Here is a 20,973-nt window from a genome sequence, read left to right as displayed (position 1 = left end):
AAAAGGTGTATTACTGGAACTTTCCGAAAAGACCGATCTCGGATACTCATCTAACCTGAAAAAAATAGTGAGTGAACGTTTTACTTTTTTTACGCAAGAGTGTGAAAGCTGTGAACATATTTCATCTGTGAATTCTTTGAGAATATATGAACACAATTTGCAAGCGATTTGGAATATTTCAATTAGACCAATTTTTTGTTGTTTTTTATTCTTGGGATTGATTTTTATTTTTTATCAAAAACCACTAGGTAAGCATTTAATAAAAAATAACAAAAAGTGATAAAAGAAAGTCAGTGATTACTAAAGTGAGCGGAACGGTCGAAGGGGGCGCCAGTTAGGAGCGGCAGGGGGCTGAAGGAACGATGCGGAACGGAAACCATTCTGTTGTATAATAGTATAATTGACCACCCTAGAGACTTATTTTGTCACAACGAAAAGTGTTCGAAAAAAATCTTTACTTGTTTGCCTTTACCTTTCTTAAGAAGCATATCTTTACTAGGTATGTAGAAAAATATAATAATATATTGGATCTGGTCTCAACTTTATAGCAATTCACCCTAAATCCTCATTTGGGCAAAGACATTATTTGTTCTAGGCTCCACTTCTATTTAATAGCCTTCCAGATCACTTAAAGTTGTCAAATTCCTTGTGTACATTTAAAAAAAAAAGTTCAATTATTTGTGCTATCCGAGGATTTACAACACATTCTTTCATATTTGTCTTTTTAAATTGTGACATAATATTGTGTACATGTATATTTTTTCATCCGTTTCCTTTTAAAATGTTTTTTTTACTCTTTCTTGCTTTTCTCCTTTTTAAAATAATATAGTTTATATATTTTTTCTTGCAATTAAATATCAATGTCATATGGTCACCCTGTATGTTTACTATATTACACTGTAATGAATTGGATGGAATTATATTAATAGGTAGCATGTAGGTACCCGATTCGTAGAAACGTTAATGTAACAATATTGTTCTCTTAATACGCAACCTTTGTGCCATTTTTTTATTTTTATAATTTTGTAAAATTATTAACCTCAAAACAGGTTTGTCCTAGTGAGGCAAAAAGTTCTAAAGTAAAAAAAAGAAACAGTAAATAAATAATACAATTACGAATCATTAGTTGTGTGTTTTAATCGATGCGGTATTTCAGCGGTTACTTTTTCTTGCCCATCTCATTTCCTTTGCCCATTTTTGTCATACCATATCATTCTCCAAATAAAGATGCATTATATCAACTACTACAGAATTCCTTTATACAAATATAATCGATATATTCAAATGATATTGCCCCCTAGAATATAATTTTGTGTCACTGTTCACTATGGTTGTGCATAGTCTTTGGAAAATCAAATTATTGAATTCGCTTATCAGTATTAATTTATTAATGAGATTTACGTTTTATGAGGTGCAGAAGCGTGGCGCAGCGGAGCACCTCTTGTAGTTAACGAGATTCACCGATAAGTAGTACTCCGCCGGTACACTTACATTGTTCGCACGCGTCCAGCTCAGCCGGGAACATTCCCGACGATTGTAGTAGCTCTACGCGTCTTCGGTATAATTGTTATAGGTACGATATGCAATATGCATTCTTCTGTGTTTTAAGACGTACCACGAATGACAGTCGCAATACGCCACAAGATCATAATATTAATTAATGGTTACTTTTAAAATACAATAAAATCAAGTTGGTCAGCAAGCAACCTGTAAGTAATTAACTTAATACTTTGTTACTCGGTGAGCTCAAATCGATTCTAGTTTTGATATTTCTTTATTTTACATAGTATGTAAATAATACCTACTTGTTAATTTTACAGAAATTGTGTTTGTTCTAACCTTTTCAACCTTTTGTTTAATATTATAATGTAACTTTGTTACAACGGTGTGAAAACTAAATCGTTCAGTAATAAAATAAAAACGTTTATAAAAAACGGTAAATCTTAATTACTTTATTAATCGGGCAACGCTATGAACCGGAACAAGCCACTAATCTCAGAAAGCCTAGTACCTAGCCTTGTGACACACACATAGTAAGTTAGGAATGAGGGTTGGTTATAGGTGGTAGATGGTAGGTGCCCGCGCGGTAACAGGAGCCGTCGCCTTATCGTGTTGATGAAGCGATGTGCAGTTAATTAAAGTAAACCGCGTTTATATCGTATGACGTAGTCGCTTTAACGCTACGACTGTGCAAAGAGCGATAAGTCTATTTGGTTCATAATCAACCGCCGCCTTCGGTGCGAATCTCTCATTCGTATCACGCTCCGTAACAACTGTTAGAGATCTTTTGGTTACATTACGCGCTATGAATCCGCAAGAAGAATATAGAAAACATAAGATATCCTTTGAAGTATGATGAATTTTATGATTGGTATTTTTCTTTGTCAGCGATTGTTAAGCAATTTAATCGGTTACGGAAATCCCACCCGTTAAACATTAATACCTACTGGACAAATTAATATTATTTGTAACAACCTTAAGGTATTTATTTTTTACGTTAATTCGAATAAGAACCCGAACTAGAGCATAAAGCCAGTGCAACTGTAGTTTCTTTTATTTGGAGAATGTTGCGAGAAGGAAGTTTTTTTAGATGAAATAGGAAAGGAAGTAAATATTTTTATTTGACAACACGACTTGTAGGTATTACTGTTGGCGGATCGCATTTTCTTCTTATCTATACGAAAACTAGTACTGCATAAAATTTAAAACCTCAATACAATAAGCTTTACCTAATAATCCATTATAGTAATAGATTTTATATTTTTTGTTTGTTTTATTCTTTCTTTGGTTTTATAAGTCGTTAGTGTAAAATGTAGGAAGAAACCAAATATTTAAATGTAGAAACAAAACTGAGTAACGTTATTTTGAACATTTTTTGAAAAGGCTCTAATTTCTGGAAAAGTGAGTTTTGCAATAAACGTTTTCTGCAAAAGGTTAATTGAATAACGAACATATTATTATTAACATCGTGATTAATTTTTGGGGTATATGTAGATTCAATCAACAGGGCAAATAATATGTGGATTGTGTTTCTGTGTAAAGAAGTGATACTCTTTTGTGCTTTTAAATCATTTTAGAGCCATATTTCATAATAATTATTTTTAATTAAATTAATTTTGTTTTCAGTTCATGATTGATCTGAATTTTTTGATTATCACTTCGACGTGACAATAAACCTCGCCGTTTTCTAAATGTGACTGACTAGTGCACTTTCGTGATAGCCAACCTTCAACAGGAAAAGATTCTGAAAAATAAAATATAGATTTAACGTCTACAAAAAAGTCAATTTTTTAACATTCTTCTTTGAGTTAAGTATTAAAAACACTTCTAATAATAAACATGTTTTATTGGAAAACTAGCTGAACTCCCCAGCGATTCTCGGACTTCACATAGAGTTTTTTATAAGACTTAAATAGTGACCTAACTCTTGTTTTGAAGGTCAAGTGTGCAAATTTTCACCAACCTCGGAATAAAACTGTAGATTTGTATACAAATCAAATCCGCGCCACCTGCTCGCCGCCCGTCCGCTGTCCGTTCGCCACATACAATGAACTTTAAATAATAGAAGATTGATAAATAACCATTTGTGTACGGAAAACGGCTCTGAAAAACTTAAATCACGTTTATTAGTAAAGGGTAAACATCAACTCTGTGGATTAAATATATAAGCCATCTATGTATTTAACTGCTAAATTTCAAACAATTATTCATGGTATTTTAGATTTATTTTAATACTTTCTACTGATCATTAGTATTATAACATCATACACATTTACAAAGACTCTAATTAAAATGAAGCAAAGAGGAAACGTTAACAAAGAATTAATAACAATAAACACTAACTAAACTATTATTATTTAGTGCCTCATTTTTAACGATTGAATATTTTTTGTTCATTACTAAATCGCTTTTATTTACATAATAATATATTTATAATATCATGGATAGTGAATATCATTAAAGACTAAAAACTGGCTAAGCAATACGCTTTAAATGAAGTGCTTTATAAGCAAATTTAATTTAAATAAAAGTAAAGGGTAATTTAGATTTTAAATTTTTTTATCTTTTTTTTTTACAAATTTTTTAATTTTGATTTTGAGTCTCTTAAATTGTTTAAAAAATAAATAAAATAGTGATGACAACATAATATAAAATTATGTTACAGCATTTTTATGATAACAAAAGTACCTACTACAAAATAAAAATAAATATTTGGATTAAATTAATTAGCTTTTTGCGTACTTAACTGCTTTAATTCAAACACCATTATTCGTGTTTTATTCCGTTGATTTTATTGTTAGCATCCCCGGCGGAGATGGGCAGGCTTCTTTCACTGGAAAACAAAAACACTTTCTGGCGTGAAAAAAAACATTAAAACGCCTTTGAAACATCGCGAGCCACGTAGGAACCGACCTATTGTTATGTGGTTAGGGTCTTTCTTTAATGTTTTGGGCTTAGTTCCTTTTGTTCGCCGGATCGATTTGTTAGCGATGAAAATCCTGTCCGCCAAAGAGAAGGGTGGCTTTAGACGCTGACTTACATAGATTCCGGGTATTTAGTCAATCCCTAAGCCAGACGGCTTATTCGTGTTGGAAAGAATAATGGATTTGCTAAAATATCAGAGTTTTTTCTGCTCTACAAAAAGTTTTTATAATTAAAAGAGTTAACATTTAAAAAATATATATTTATTGCATCTGGTTAGGTACTACTCAGGATTCATAAATTTTTGTGCTTCAAATTTTGCATTTTATTAAAATAATCATCATATATTATCAAGAAAAGTGCACGTGCATTTGCATTAGCCTTGATAATATATCATGACGAAATGCGAAAATATTCGGATTTATGTATAAACATGATAATATGTTCGTAATTGTGTAAAAATTTATCCAGGTCTTAACTGGATAAAAAAATCGATGATTTGCATATTAATAAATTTGCAATACTTATTTTTCGCCGTGCGATCGAGAGTATTTTAAACTAGTTTTTTGTAACTTTTACCAGAAGTTATTCAGTCTTAAAAGCTAGCATTTCTCAAAAAACTTTCGAAGGAAATGACATTTATTTTATTTAATCTTTAAAAATACCCCAACGTGGCATCAGAAAAATAAAATCTGTTCCAAAGTACGGGGCCGGGAATTCGGGGATTTGAACCCGAATAATGACCCTTAAAGTAAAGTAAAATATAAACGCACTTGTAATCTTCTGCAATTTGTCTTCGGAATCCACTCTATTCATTTAATAGCTGCAATCTGTAACATTCCAAGCCGTCCCAAGGTTTTATAGAAAATTGTTTGAACATGTGAGCGGTTCAAAGAAAGAAAAAATAATGAAACATTGATAAATCACGAACACGGACTTTTGCTCACTTTGAAGCATCGCGATTTGAACGTTCCAAGATTTATTTTGCTGATCTTTACGTTTCAATTGCTTTAATATGTTTAAAGTCTAAACTGTACGCAAAATCAGCTAATTAGAAAATTAAATAGATTTTTTACTCTGTAACAAAACTGTAAAGTGAAAAAACAGTGTAAAATAATCTTATAAATCTATTACAATATTCCCTGCGTGCAATGCATAACAAGCTAATTAGAATTATTATTTATTAGATTAGAAAAACGTAACGAGTAAAACCTCAAATTTTAATAATAAATTGTGATAAAAAATATTAGCGATTCTTAAACGAAAATATGAAATAGAAAATTTAAAAAAAAGTTAAGGTCACGTCTAGGACATTAACTCTAGCCCCTAACTAAGAATGGGTTATTGACGTCATAAAGGAACAGAACAAATGTTTTGATGCCTTTAGTCGGACAAAAATTAACCACAAGTATCCATACAAATTATAAAATAGGTAACTGTAAATGATATCGAAAATATTATAAATGATTCGAATGGTGAATCTTGATGGAATCACATTACAAATATTGAAACGGTAAAAAAATAATAAGTACCTACTCCAATTACAAACATTATAAATATTAGTTTTAGTAGTGAAATATTCTCATCAGTTTATACAAAAATCTATCATTATTAGTTTTAATATTGAAATATTCGCATCAGTTTATACAAAAATCTATCATTATTAGTTTTAAAAGTGAAATATTCGCATTGGTTTATACAAAAATCTATCATTATTAGTTTTAATATTGAAATATTCGCATCAGTTTATACAAAAATCTATCATTATTAGTTTTAAAAGTGAAATATTCGCATTGGTTTATACAAAAATCTATCATTATTAGTTTTAATATTGAAATATTCGCATCAGTTTATACAAAAATCTATCATTATTAGTTTTAAAAGTGAAATATTCGCATTGGTTTATACAAAAATCTATCATTACACCTATTTTTAAATCAGGCCGCCGTAACTAAACATGAAATTATTGACCTGTATCTCTTGTCTCAAACATTGAAAAAAAAAATCGAAAGGTTTTTTAAAAACAGCTTATGTATTATATTGAAAATAATAAATTGATTAGTCCTAGACAATATGGATTTAGAGAAAAACTAAGTATGATGACATTGCGCAACTATCTTCAATTATGTACCATTCATTGGATAAAAAAATTCCTTAGCATTTTTACAGATGTATTATGTAAGACATTTGAAAGTATCTCAGGTACAAAACTTATTAATACATTAAATATTGTATGCATTATTCATATAATATTTCATTTAATTTCAAAAGATACATTTAAATAACACAATAAGAGAAGGTGAAATTTAGGAATTTTCGATTTCGCAGGGTACGGTCATTGGACCAATTTTTAAACAATCACTTAACTGTAAACTCATGTGTTTTGCTGAAGACACTGCAATAATTATCGAAATAAAGACGGAACAAGATTAAGAATCAAAAAAATGGTTCGAAAACAATCTATTATCACTCAACATAGAAAAACTTATTATATTCCCTTATCTCTGCAAGAAGATGATTTGTTAAAAAAAATAAAGATATATTTATTTTTTTGTTCATGTTTCTCGAGAGGAACTCTAGTATTGAATGGGTTAAGCATTATTTTATTTTTTTATATACTTACTACTCGCATAAACACGAACTCTTGGAGCTCACCTTATGGAGTAGTAGAATAATTAGGGAAAAAAAATATTCCGCATATTGTTATAATTTGAAATCTTGTATTATTTTTTCATAAATTAATAAAAAAATATATTACTCCGTTATCAACATTGTTAATTTATTTGCAAAAAAAACTTAAAATAAAAACATATATGTTTTTGACTGTCTCTTTTTAACATGACAGCTGTATAAGATAATATATAATTTTAGAGACAATAATTCATTGTCAAATAATGACTATAACATTTTATTACCTACAACCGAAAAGCTTACGACTTTATAAACGACAACTACTAAAATTTAATACGAAAGAAACTGTAATTTTGAAGTATGAATATAAATTTTAAAAGATACCTTTTTATGGTGATTGGATTATTGTTCTATTGCTTATTTGTGTTTGTATCTTTAGATTGTTTTGATGTGATTTGTTTTTCGTACTTCACAATCAGAGGGACACCCACCCAAAAATAGATAAAAATTAAGGTCCCTCTTTATGGTCTTTTGCTTTATCCAGTTTGATAATCAGAGCTTACATTCCCCCTTTTCATTAAACAAGACGTTTAAAATAAGTGTCAAGATTTAATCGATTTTATTGAACAATAACCTTCCTTTGATCCACGCCGTAACGGTTATGTGATTGTAGCAGCATTAAAAAATAATGAAAGAGCTGGCAAAATGCTCAAACTCTTTACTTTTAATACCCTTTTCACCGATGGAAGAGATAACATTGAGGCGCCTTTGAATACTGATTTAGGCATCGATTTTATTCAAATAAATTAATGATAAATTTTACATTATTCTATTTAAATGCCAAGAGTAAGTGAAATAATAGCATCCTGTTGATGTAAATGTCATGAGATTGAAGGATGCGTGGTAATGAAAGATTAAGAGGAATGGGAATTCAATATTTCTATATTTAAAATTCTTAAAGCTATTTAAAGCATATTTCTTTTATTCTGAATATTTGGACGATAAAACCTGAACAATTTTGAAAGAATATTTGACTGTGAAACCAGGTACTGCACATACTGCACACGCAACACATTCATGTAGAATATTAAAATTGTATCAGGATATTAAAACCGCAATTAAATTAAATTCATTGTTCATAACAATACATATATTAAAACTGTAATACGACTCTTGGGCATAATGCCAACGAATATGAAATAATTTGTTGAATAATCCTAACAAATTATTTTTGAAACAGGAACTTTCCTAATGTTAAAATCCCTCGCGAAAAATTGCCGTTACATATAGAGACTCATTAGATTGAAATATGTTTTTCAAAGCGCTCATTTGATTACCTCTGGTATGTTGAAAACAAAGTCTGAATGGCTTTAATTATTCGCGAAATTATGAATTTCTTTCCGTAAACTAATTCTCTTTGATAAACTGTCATGGATTAGCTATCACTATATGCGTGCTGCTTATAGAAATGGAATGTTGCTTTATAGCGTGATAAGTCTGGAAGTTCAAACCACTTGCATTCTGTATTTCGACAAGAATTTCAAAGCATTACAAGCATTATTTATAATATTCTGTGCACAATTCTGTTTAGGCACACAACTTGTGACTAAACTCTTATGAAATTACTATACAATCAATTTGGGAGGCAGGTTTGGGTAGTGCCACCCCGGGAACCATTTATTGGATTACCAACACCTCTGCCATAGATCACTCCAAATGGTTCAATAGGTTTGTTGATTTTTTGATGGGTTCATTATGCGCCTGCCCAACAGTTTTGTTTCGTGCTAGATTGGGAGGGGCTGGTTTGAGGAGACCTTTTGACGTCTCCAACTGGTCCCTCGACCCATCGCCTTGCGCCGCAGTGGGATATTCATATGCCTGTCCCTCCTGGACACCACGTGATCCATATTCCCCACCATGAGAGCGGATAGACCCTGTCCCTGCATTCAGTCAGGGATCAGTAATCCAGGCCATCTCACGAACCACGGGTGCCTCTCATGGCATCCTGATCGGGCATGGGGAATGTTTGCGCGAGCCCGGTCTCCTTCCGTCTTGCGTCCGGTGACCTGAGGCTCACTTTATTCCCTAGGGTCTTTGAGAGTATCTCCCCCCCCCATTAACATTTCACTAACATTTTTTCGAGGGAAATCTCGGGAAACCGGCTAAAGGACGCGGGTGATTGGGCGCGTTGTGGCCAGGCCACTTGCCACGCTCATTTTTGCCGGGACTGCCCCGTGATAGCGGGGCAAACTGCAATCGTTTTCATCATTTTCATCATTAACAATCATTTTCCTCATACATTCGTTAAAAAAGGGTAGGTCCCCTCCAATATCACTCCTGGACACACTGACCCCTAGTTTTTTACCCAAACTTCCTAATCTTTACCTTACCAGAACTTACATTCCTTCATTTCCTTCCTCTCCTTAAAATAGACTCTCCACACGGTATCCTAAAATATGACATAGGCCCTGAGGGAAATAGTGCGGGTTAGTGTAAAAAATAAAATAAAAAAATACAAAGTTCCTACTACCCGGTGCCAACGGGGACTTTGATATCCCCGATTCGGAGGCTGAAGGAAGATTGCAAAGAAGGTAGGAAGGACGTCCTGCGTCGGTTGGGAAGTATTTGACTAGTTTGATCTGGTCACAAAACACGGCAAATGCTGTTTCTTTCCAAAATGGTCGTATTTTACCAAGGCAATATTGATAAATCTAATAATTACTTAGATTAAGAGATTTGTGAATATGCAGCTGAGACCGTTATTTCACTCATCTAAATAAATATTTTTATTGATCTTAATTGTTGATGATATCGAAAATGGTTTGGTAAAACCATTTGAGAGACAAATTGAATACTTAGGAAAGACAGGAGACAAAATATTGCAATTTTGTACAACGTGAAAGGTTTGAGGGTTGAGTAATTTTATCTACGGTTTTCTGGAAATAAGCTGAAATTTTTTTTTATTGTTCTTAATTGTTGATGATATCGAATATGGTTTTGTAAAACCATTCGAGAGACAAATTGAATACTTAGGAAAGACAGGAGACAAAATATTGCAATTATATATATATATATATATATATATATATATATATATATATATATATATATATATATATATATATATATATATATATATATATATAAACGTGAAAGATTTGAGGGTTGAGTAATTTTATCTACGGTTTTCTGGAAATAAGCTGAAAAAATTTACGCATTAAATAAGTTGTTAGTATTAAAAATGCCTGAATAGTTACCATATTTTACTTTGAAGTGTACTTTTGTATTTTTTTAATGAAACCACTAAAAACAAACATTACCAAAAAATGCGGTTTGAACGGTTTTACCAAAATACAGTTGACATGAGCACCTTTAAAAATCTGAATCATGGTTGAGGTGACATGAGAATCGATTGGCCTAAAACATAAATATAATTTTCGTGTTGATATCCACTATAATTTTAAAAGTATTGTGTTTAGTTAGTAAGTTAGTAAGTAAGTTAGGACAGAAGGTGGCTTAGGAAGAATATATAAATTAATAAATCTACAAAAAGAAAGTTACTCATTACAGAAATTGATAAAAAGTCGTAACTGGCTTTTCCGATGAATTTTCTGACATTAAATTACCGTAATAATTTTATTATTTACATTTTAAAATAATTTCGTTTTTTACCGAATTCTAGTATCATGATTTTGAAGTCTTGTCTTTATAATTAAATTTTTAAAAAGTTCATCAAAGAATTCAAACTATTTTACTGCTACTTTTTCCACATTTAAAAGTAACCAAGTTTTTAATAATAAAATTATACGCCGTAGTGTTCATTTGCAGTTTATCAATTTTAGCACTGTCAGTGCTTCGGGGTTTGAAATTGGTAGTCATCTTCTACTTATTAGGATGTAAATTGTAAAATGTCTTTTTCATTAAGTAATCAATTTCGTTTTAGTGCGACTAGCCGACTCGTAAGTTACGAGGTAATAAAATCTTGTTAAAACATGATTTATATTTATGGATTCCGCAATTTCTTGGATCGATTGTATTGAACATTAAAAAAAAGAAATTCACTTTAAGAACCTTCAATTTCAGTATTTTACAAGATTTCAGTTTCAGATTCTTTTTCTTACTTACCTGACCTACTCGACTTACCTGACTTATCCGACTTACTGACTTACCCGACCTACCTTTGACTGCAACACAGCAATCACAGAATCAGCATGGAGTTGAAATTCACTTAGGCTATCGTAACGAAAGCAAATTGCTCAGTACAACCAACAAATAGTATAAAGTATATTTTAAAAGAGCTGAAATAAATATCATTCATAGAAAAAAATGTATTTTCTGACAGAAAACGTTATTTCTGATAAAATAACGATTTCTATTAGAAGATGAAAATTATGGCAGACCTCTGAGAGCTACGTTGTAACCTGATATTCTATTATTTGAGATGATACAACGGAGCTATCGGCGGTACGCCCATTTATTAGTTGCATATCTTAGTTTAGCAGACTAAACAGAACAACCATTAAACAGAAAATGATTTAAAAAAATAATAATTAGGTAAGGTTAGGAACATTTTTTTAAAACTTTATTTTTTTTCTGATAAATTTTCTGTTTTTGCAAAGAACCGTAAACTTATAATGCATGGAGGTCGCAAGGAAAATATCTTTAGGGAGGTAAAAGGAACTCACCAAACGAGGAGCGGCCGCCCGCAGTGACTGCATTGAGGACGATGAAGTAATTGACGATGTACAGGACGCCGCAGAGGAAGCTTTTCCTCCTGCCCGATGGGGGTAGCGTCGATGGTATACCGCCTTTCAGCATTGTTCTAATGCATAACACTTTACGCCAAACTGAAACTATCCCATTCCTCCTGAAACAAAGTGGAAAGAATTCGTTGAATAATTATCTTCATACATATTGCAAGATTGGAAGTCGAATTTAATTGCAATCTTAAAATCTTTGAAAATTATCTAGGATTATATAGAAACTACCTAGTCGATGTACGATACAGTTAAATATGATGGAAGTTGATATGGTCTGTGCTCTGAATAAAGTCAGCTGTCCTGGGTTCAATTCTTAGATGAGACCGAATCTTTTTCGGTTTTTCTGGAGCCAGTGAGACATGGCCCCAATTGGGATATGTCGTGAGGCTGAAGGAAGTGAGCAGGGGAAAAAGATGGGAAAGAGGAAGGTAGGAGAGTACCTGACTATTTAGATCTGGTCACCAATCAGGGCTAAAGCCATTTCAAGCAAGGTTTCAATTCTAAATGGTGATCTTACATCAGGGCGATACTGAGATAATCTTCCACTTTGGAACCTGTCGCAAATACACTATATATTATTTCAAACGAATAAAACGTGAAAAAAAAACATGATTCAATAAAATTTACTTTATGCGACCCTCGGCTTGCGATTTTGTTTTTACTTTAGTACATTTTTTCTTTGGTTAATCAGATCTGGTAACCAAACATGGCTTAAGTCATTTCGATTCTGAATGGTGACCTTTCACCAGGGACAATACTGAAAGTATCTTCCACTATGGTAAAGAATAACGTTGATGAATGCTTGCCTCGCTGTGTGCTGCAACAGGGCTTTGAACTTGGCGTGTATGCCTACTAGAGACAGGATGGCACTATATGTAGGTATAATACTAGTAACTTTTAACCCATTGAACGCCAACGCACTCATGTTCATTCTTCCATCACAGCATATCGACATTAAATTTGATCAATCGCGAAACGACAACGACAACGTCCAAATGTCAAAAACTTCATAATGGCGCTAATCGTCTATTTGTGAGGATGTCTAATTAAATGTGACATGGGTTCAATGAACTGGGACATAGATACTTGAATAGGACCCAGCTTTTTCATTGACAGGGGAGACAAAATAAACATTGCTTTTAATTTTTTCTCTCCTTATAGGTAGATATAGATAAATAATTTTAAAAAGACCCATGCTTTGTTGGGTGGTGTATTGGATGTATAAAAATCAAGAAAATTTATTTAATAATAATATTGTTATGATTTAAGATTTTCACGGCCAAAAGTATTTTTGTTATTTGTTTTTGGGGTATTATGCCGTGTTGCGCTAACTCCTTCTTTAGCCAACGTTTCGGACAGCATTGCAGTGTCCATCATCAGGGCAGATGTCTTATTTAAGGTTGTGTTAAAATGTGAGCTTAAGTATGAGGTTGTGATACCGTGTTGCCAGCTCCAACCCTCTGAGCTAACATTAACGTATCATTTTTTTTATTTAAAGTGGTTTTCTTCGTTTAGCTCTGGTGTATCCGTCAATTACCGGATACCAAGAACTATTAAGCTTAGCTCCATCGTCTCTATTGATGTTTACGGGATTTTTATGAATTTCAATGGCCTCCGTAATCGAGCACGGCTGATTACGGAGGCCATTGAAATTCATAAAAATCCCGTAAACATCAATAGAGACGATGGAGCTAAGCTTAATAGTTCTTGGTATCCGGTAATTGACGGATACACCAGAGCTAAACGAAGAAAACCACTTTAAATAAAAAAAATGATACGTTAATGTTAGCTCAGAGGGTTGGAGCTGGCAACACGGTATCACAACCTCATACTTAAGCTCACATTTTAACACAACCTTAAATAAGACATCTGCCCTGATGATGGACACTGCAATGCTGTCCGAAACGTTGGCTAAAGAAGGAGTTAGCGCAACACGGCATAATACCCCAAAAACAAATAACAAAAATAATATTGTTTTTATAAGGAAGCTAAAAAAATAATGACAAAAGCATAAGAACATGGAAATATAAATATAATAGATAAATTCAGGACAAATCTAACTTTTGAAACTATCGGTGTGCATAAATACATTAATATGTGTACACTATGATTTGTTATCTATTGTATATACCAGCTTAATAAGATTTTAAAAATAAAAAGTCGAGGGAATGTCTAAGTCAAAGCATACGGTTAAATACAATCGAGGAGGGAGATAAATTAAGAGTTAAATAAAGAGTTAAATTAGTTCAGTGGTAGAGCAAAGCCCCGAAGATGCTTAGGTCGTGGGTTCATTTTCTAGATGCGACCGGATCCTTTTCTTTTTTTTTATTTTTATAGTGAATACCTCACAAGAGTCCCAACTGCTCCCGTCTGGAGCCAGTGAGACTATGGCATCCCCAACTGGGGGATGTTGTGAGGCTGAAGGTAAGTGGGGAAGTGAAAGAGGAAGGTGGGGAAGTACCTGGCTATTCAGATCTAGTCACTAAACACGGCTAAAGCCATTTGGAGAAACGTTTCAATTCTGAATGGTGGTCTTACACCAGGGTGATACTGGTAGTATCTTCCACTCTGGAACGTGCCGCAAATATACTATATATTATTTTAATTAATTAATTGTGAAATAACACAAATTAATCAAATAAAATTTATTTGCGCACGCCGGGTTCGAACCCGCAACCTTCGGAATGGCAGTCCAATGCGTTACCACTGGACTATGCCGGCCGTCAATTACGGCTTTTCTGACTTTTACGTTTCAAATTTTCGTTACAGAGTCACGAATATTACCTTCAATGATTTTATAGTAAAAAATAATGTTTTACTCATTAAATTATTTAAAAATAATAACAAAATCTTGGGGTAGCTGCCAAAAGTTAGTAAACTTCATTATGAAGTCAGGGTTTTGGGTAAAAATGTGAGTTTTCATTAAAATAAAATCAATAGAGTGTTCATTACTTGAAAATATGCCTATTATTGTAAGTACCTTTTTAATATAATTGTAATTCTAACTAATGATGGACTCGAGGGGACTCAAACTTATTACACTCTTACATTATAATACATAAACATTAAAACCATTGCTAACGCAAAAAAACTTAAACATGTAGTTACTAACTTTAGGCAGGAACCCCATAATATTATTTTATTTTTGATTCGTGGTGAAATTACATCATAATGATATACTGAAACAATTTAAACCTTTTTTCACTTATTTTTTACCGTGACCGGTTTATAACTGTATAGGCCACAATCAAAAACGCTTGATGCGTATGGTCTTACACAGGCATAACCACTAAATAATAGCTATTTCAAAAGTTTTATTTTACGAATTTTAAGGCTTGTTGAATTTTGCTGTTATGGTCAACCAATATCATACATAAGTTCATCGCATTTACAACTATTGTATTGCAATTCTAGACATTTTCCGTACCTAATTCGATAATTGAAAATTGTAAATAGGTACATCGGTTTATACATAAAAGTGTTAAATTGATTACTTATCTAGGTTTAATTTATAATGCTCAAGTTCATAGTTGTCTGTTTTAGTGTCTATCATTTAACTCCATGCAAACAATAATTTAGAGTGCTGTTATGATCTTGTTTTACTATTAATGCAATCAGACATAAGCTGAAACGTTTCAGTGGATAATTCTATGAGAATTTTGGAATTCGGGAAACAAAATTTTGGAGACCTCTAAAAAACAATATTTTTAATTAAAATTATCTGTAAAACTTTTAAATTCCCAACCAATAAAACTTTTCATAATATATTGATAAAAATGAGTTGAATAATTATTTTTGTTTATTAAATTATTAGTCGGGTTAAATAGTGGTAAAAAATTATAATTCCATCATTTTATTTATTAATAGAACTTAAACAAACATTAAGCCTGCTATTGGTAAAATATGAGTAGGTAGATAGTTAGTTAAACATTGCGAAAACATTAGTAGAAAATTAAAGTTAAAGAAATAAATTTTACATCAGAAACATTCAGAAGTAATTATTTTTTAGTTAAGCATGTTCAACTTAAAGTGACAAATTATAGCGGTTTATTTTTGGGGTACTATGCCGTGTTGCGCTACCTCATTATTTAGTATACGTTTTGGATAGCATTACAGTTCCATCATCAGGCATTTATACATCTGCCCTAATGAAGGAAACGCAATACGGCTCAGTACCCCAAAAATAAACCACTATAATACTTTTAGCCGTACACATTTTAAATCATATCTAAACTGACAAAATTTATGTAAATATATATGTTTTATTTTTGTTTTAAAGTGACGACTGACAAGAGCGCTCTTGTCTGTACAGTGTAAAAATAGTTAAACTACATCACCACCCGGTTGGACAGTATGTGTAAATATTAGTATTTATAAATATTAGTATTGTATTAAAACAGACTAGCAGTTAAAAACCCGCTCCGCGGGTTTTTTTCTGCTAGGCCCTGCGGGCGGCTCTTGCTTGGGCTTCGCCCATTTTAAGTGATATTAACAACAGTTACATTTAATAGATAGATATTAGAACATTCACAGAGAGAGGGTGAGTATATATATTGTTAAAACACGGAACAGGAAGGAGTTAATTAATAATAACATTCTAAATTTACGCATAATAAGAATGACAGTTGTTTGAATAAATGAAATTTTACGTATTTGTGATGGATTATTTCAAATGAAACACTATTATTGACTACATGTCTACAACTGATATTAACTGTTATCGTACCTAATATAATTAGCTCATAGGAGACTTGCAGTGCTTAAATATGTGTTACAACCGTCAATGTCTATAAGTTGAATCAATATCGTTTAGTTTGTCACAATTAAAGATAGTTTTAACAAAGTTGACTTAAATAATAGATTATTACATATTGATTAATTGTACCCGTGTTTATGAATAAAAGGAGGGTAATTGTGCGGTGACATTAGCAGTCGGTTTAATTAAAAGGTGTTAATTTTACTCCAACTGGTGGTAATTCTTTACCTACAACTGTTACTGTATCTAATAAAGTTTAAAGCTAGATTATATATACACCTTCATCAGGAGAGTAAAAATCTATATATAAAGGTAGATTATTACAATATAGCGCCCCTGAGGTGATATCTCACAAAAGCGGCGCTATGCAAATTGTCCAATAAATAAATAAATATAATGTTTACATTTTATTGTGTATACACCGAAGTCAAAAATTAAATATAGATTGCAATTCAGAAAGAAGAAGTGGAAGGAGGGGGGAGGAGTAAGAGTAGGCTGGGTTTATAATAATTAGGAATTACAATATCGTTAGACGGGAAAGACCAGTTGAGTGGGAAAATATTTAAAAGAGAGTTTATAAAAAAATTCTTGTTAATTATATCTGCTTTTATATTAATATGTTTCCTCATTTCAAAAATTTCAAAATTATTTATCGTGAAGTATTTTAAGACCTGAAAAAAACAAATAGCATATAACCATAAAACAATATATTCATAAGACAAATAGCATTTAATAACGGTTATTATAATAAATTGATAGTTGAAATACTAAATAAAAAAAATTAAACACATTCTCTTCAAACGGTCTTTCTAAAGATAGAAATAAACAATGGCGTAGAATTCTGTTTGTGGATAACGATACTTCTAAAATTATATATATATAAACAATCCTGGTACCATTCAACTGGCGTTTTACACTAATAACAATGAAGAAATATATTCTTAATAATAATGATAGCAAAATTCAAACAAAAAAAACAGGAGTTTAAAAACTCAATTGAGATGATTGTAATTTCTTTTACAAAGGTAGAACCAATAGAAACTTTGAAGTCAGAACTAAAGAATATCGCAGGGCTATAAATGGAAATAGTGAATCTGAGTTTGCAAATAATCTTTTAAATAATGATCACACTTTCGATAAAAATTCAGGTCTTAAAATACTTCACTCAGGATATAAAGCATCGCAAATAAATCATTTTGCAATTTTAGAAATTAGAAAACATGCCAATATAAAATCAGATATAATTAATAAGAAAAAAAAATATAAAAAATAATGATAAATGCCATTACAAAGTGATAAGCTTCCAGAAGAAATCTTCTTATAAAACGCTTGTTAATGGTAAGTAGTCAAGTATTGTTAGCTGCATATTTAAATATTCGCGCCAGGCATTTGGTTCGTTTTTAAACCGCCAGAGGTGCGCTCTGTCGGCCATCTTGAAGAAACGCGTGAATTTTTATAAACGTCAAACATAATCACGTAACTGTGGAGAATTTTCATTGTAATGTAATTAATCCAATGGATTATGAACTTTCTAAAACATATTTTCTTCGATATTATCCAAAAATTATATGAGCAGAAACGATGCTTATGAAGAAATCTCGTATTATTATGAGGCGATCCTATTTTAGTATGGAATTGTGTCTTAATATTCAAGTTACCCGAAACAGACAATTTAAATTTGACCAATCAGAGGGCCTACACCGTCCAGACGCTGGGACAATAATACTATCAGATGCTAGAGCTGGCTTACACTAAAACGAGTCGCAAAACAAACCGTTCTCACGAAACCTAAATTAATGAATATATAAATTTGTAATCATTATAGTAATTACGTTGTTTATTGTGTTGGATAACGAATTCTTTCGAAATTATGTAATCTTTATAATTCAGCTCCGTTATTGCAAATATGGGTAATTTTAAGTCTGTATTTATCAAAGGTATGTCGGGCGCCTAATAAGTGGGTGGCCACGTTCGACAATTAGCTTCACCGTTTACCCGGCTCGTGAACTACTGTCCCCAACCCTTGTTTGAACAGATCTTCACGTTTGCCCTACATAAAATGATGGACAATTATTATCATAATTGACCACGAAATTAAATGTAATTTTGGAATGAATTATTTTACGTGTTATAATAAAACAGTAACTTCATTTCATTTTATTAATTATTTATTGTATTATGCCTGTCTCACTGGGAAGTTGCGGTGTCGAGAACGATGCAAATAAAAGGTAAAGGTACCTACCAAATACGGTTAAATACAGTAATTCATATTTCTTTGTGGTTGTCTGCGTCGATGTCACATTTTAGAAGACATTTTAGTTCATTTGAAGCTCCACAAAGTTCGTTCCATTCCTAATGAATATGAAGATACCTTTGTCTGAGGAAAATAAATCAGTGAAAACAGTTGAAGAATGCGTTCGTCTACTCTACAGGTCTATTGTTAGTTCTATATGAAGAGTGGTCTTGAAAACTTACAAATATTTATGTAAATACGCATTAATCATTATTTATTATGAATATATTTACAATGTGATCATGCGTAATCTACAGTCAACACCACAGGTAAGTGTTAGGTTAAGCTCAACGGGAAGATTGTTTGAATTGAAAACGGTTTAGATCTAAATTACAATTTATATTTTGAAAGAAAATTCGTATGTTTTGACGACCAGCAAACCAATATTGAAGACGAATTTAAACCAAATCTTTCGATTAAAAATTTTTGATAAGAAGAATAGTGAATTGACATTTGGGAGGTAATACGGTAGGGGTTTAAAAATTGAAATAAATATTGGCTTAGGATAAAAATCCACCTACCTGATCACATGCATCTAGATAGGGATTTAAAAAACAGCCGTTTGCTATTTGATTTGTGATGGTTTTTCCATGTAAATTTTTCAGGTCGTTGTTAAAGTTCTACTACTGAACTAATTTGCTGACAAGACCAAAAGTATCATGTTATTAAAGTAATTATTTTTGGATCACTGTACCGATGATAATCTTCCCCCTTCTTTAAACAAAGTTTCGGACAGCGTAACAGTCCATTTTCAGGGCCCCGATGATTATTCATAAATTTATTTAAATCTGGTGCACCTCTTTGAGACATGCGCCTTTTTAGACCGTTTGTTAATCGAAGCAAAATACCATTATTCTTAGTAATCTTGAATAATTTTGAAAGGTATCAAAATCGTGCGTTTGTGTTGTGAATGAATGTCGTGTGTTTCTCTATTCAGGATGTACTAATGGGTCATCGATGTAAGACGTTTGCTAGTGTTCGTTGTCTTTGGATAACCACTTGTGCCCGTTCCACCATAAATTGCAATCTATGTTGGAACGTGGAATAATGCTGCAGCATACTAATTCTGTTGTACGAAGTTGTAAGGAAAGGCAGAGTAGGTAATTCAGTGTAGGTCGTCCTTGTTTGTAATGTATATCTTATCAGTTTCAATTTATTTTACATACGTTTATATAACATACCCTTCCTTACGCCAGGTGCATTTTTAACCCTTTTTTCACTTGCTCCTTTATATTTCATAAAAGTTCCTTGAAATATGGTCTTATGACTTCACATATGAAAATTTGGTTTTGACAAGTTCGATGTCGTCATTTTTTCGAGAGGTATTATTTTTTTGTAACAAATGTTTTACTTTGGAAGATCTTTTTTTTTTGCAAACAAATTGGAAAGTGCGTTGGATTGCTTATCAATTTTTCTCCGGGCATCAATTATATCTATCGAATCTAGCTGGATTCGTGTTGCACATCTACTGTTTTAATTATTACATCTATTCGATTCTTGTGCTCTTCAATCGGTTACCCGTGAATTTGAAACAATCCGTTTTAAGTCCGCAATTCTTCTTTTCATTTGGACGATGGTTTTTTATGGATTAGTACCCTTCATGCACCCTGTTTACATACGGAAATTGGAATTGTTCTGAATAAATACGGAAAATGTATCATTTAGTTGTTTAAAAAGTATGTCATGAATGTAAATAAAACATTATTCACATTTTCTACTGATTATTGGTGTTTCGTTTTATGATCCTTGTCAGTTCAAAAATATTAAATTAACATAAAAACTAAATTATGACAAAATACGAAATTACCTCTACTTTTTCAGTGTTAAATTTAAAGTTCAACTGTTTTAGCAGCTGTGGAGCTTTAAAGTATGTATTTGGCCATCAAAAAATTACAGGATGCCTTTTTTTTCCTGAAAATAATTTTAGAGAATATGAATTGATTAATTCATAGAAATAACGCTGTTCTTAAATTAGGTATAGGTATGTATTCAGGTAGTAGATAGCTAGATAAGTCAGTAACAAAATACATTATTTACAACCTATCTGAAAATTTTCGGGGATATTAGAGCACAACTACCATAAGAACAACTTATTAACACAAAAGAACAAA

General features: G+C 31.9%; 1 protein-coding gene across 1 annotated transcript in view; it reads right to left on the bottom strand.

Annotated features, from left to right (window-relative positions):
- The window catches only part of LOC149412362 (neural cell adhesion molecule 1-like), a 138,427-nt gene that overhangs the window by 51,367 nt on the left and 66,087 nt on the right, over nt 1–20,973 (bottom strand). The window contains exon 2 of the mRNA XM_089645857.1: nt 11,739–11,920. Within this exon, the coding sequence (XP_089501983.1) occupies nt 11,739–11,871 (133 nt within the window). The 5' untranslated portion in view covers nt 11,872–11,920. The remainder of the gene's footprint in view (nt 1–11,738; nt 11,921–20,973) is intronic.

The sequence above is a fragment of the Hesperophylax consimilis genome, chromosome 23, assembly GCF_061612785.1.
Source record: "Hesperophylax consimilis isolate HC1 chromosome 23, BYU_Hcon_1.0, whole genome shotgun sequence".
NCBI lineage: Eukaryota > Metazoa > Arthropoda > Insecta > Trichoptera > Limnephilidae > Hesperophylax > Hesperophylax consimilis.
Note: the sequence above shows the minus strand (reverse complement) of the source record. Positions and strands in the feature narration are given on the sequence as shown.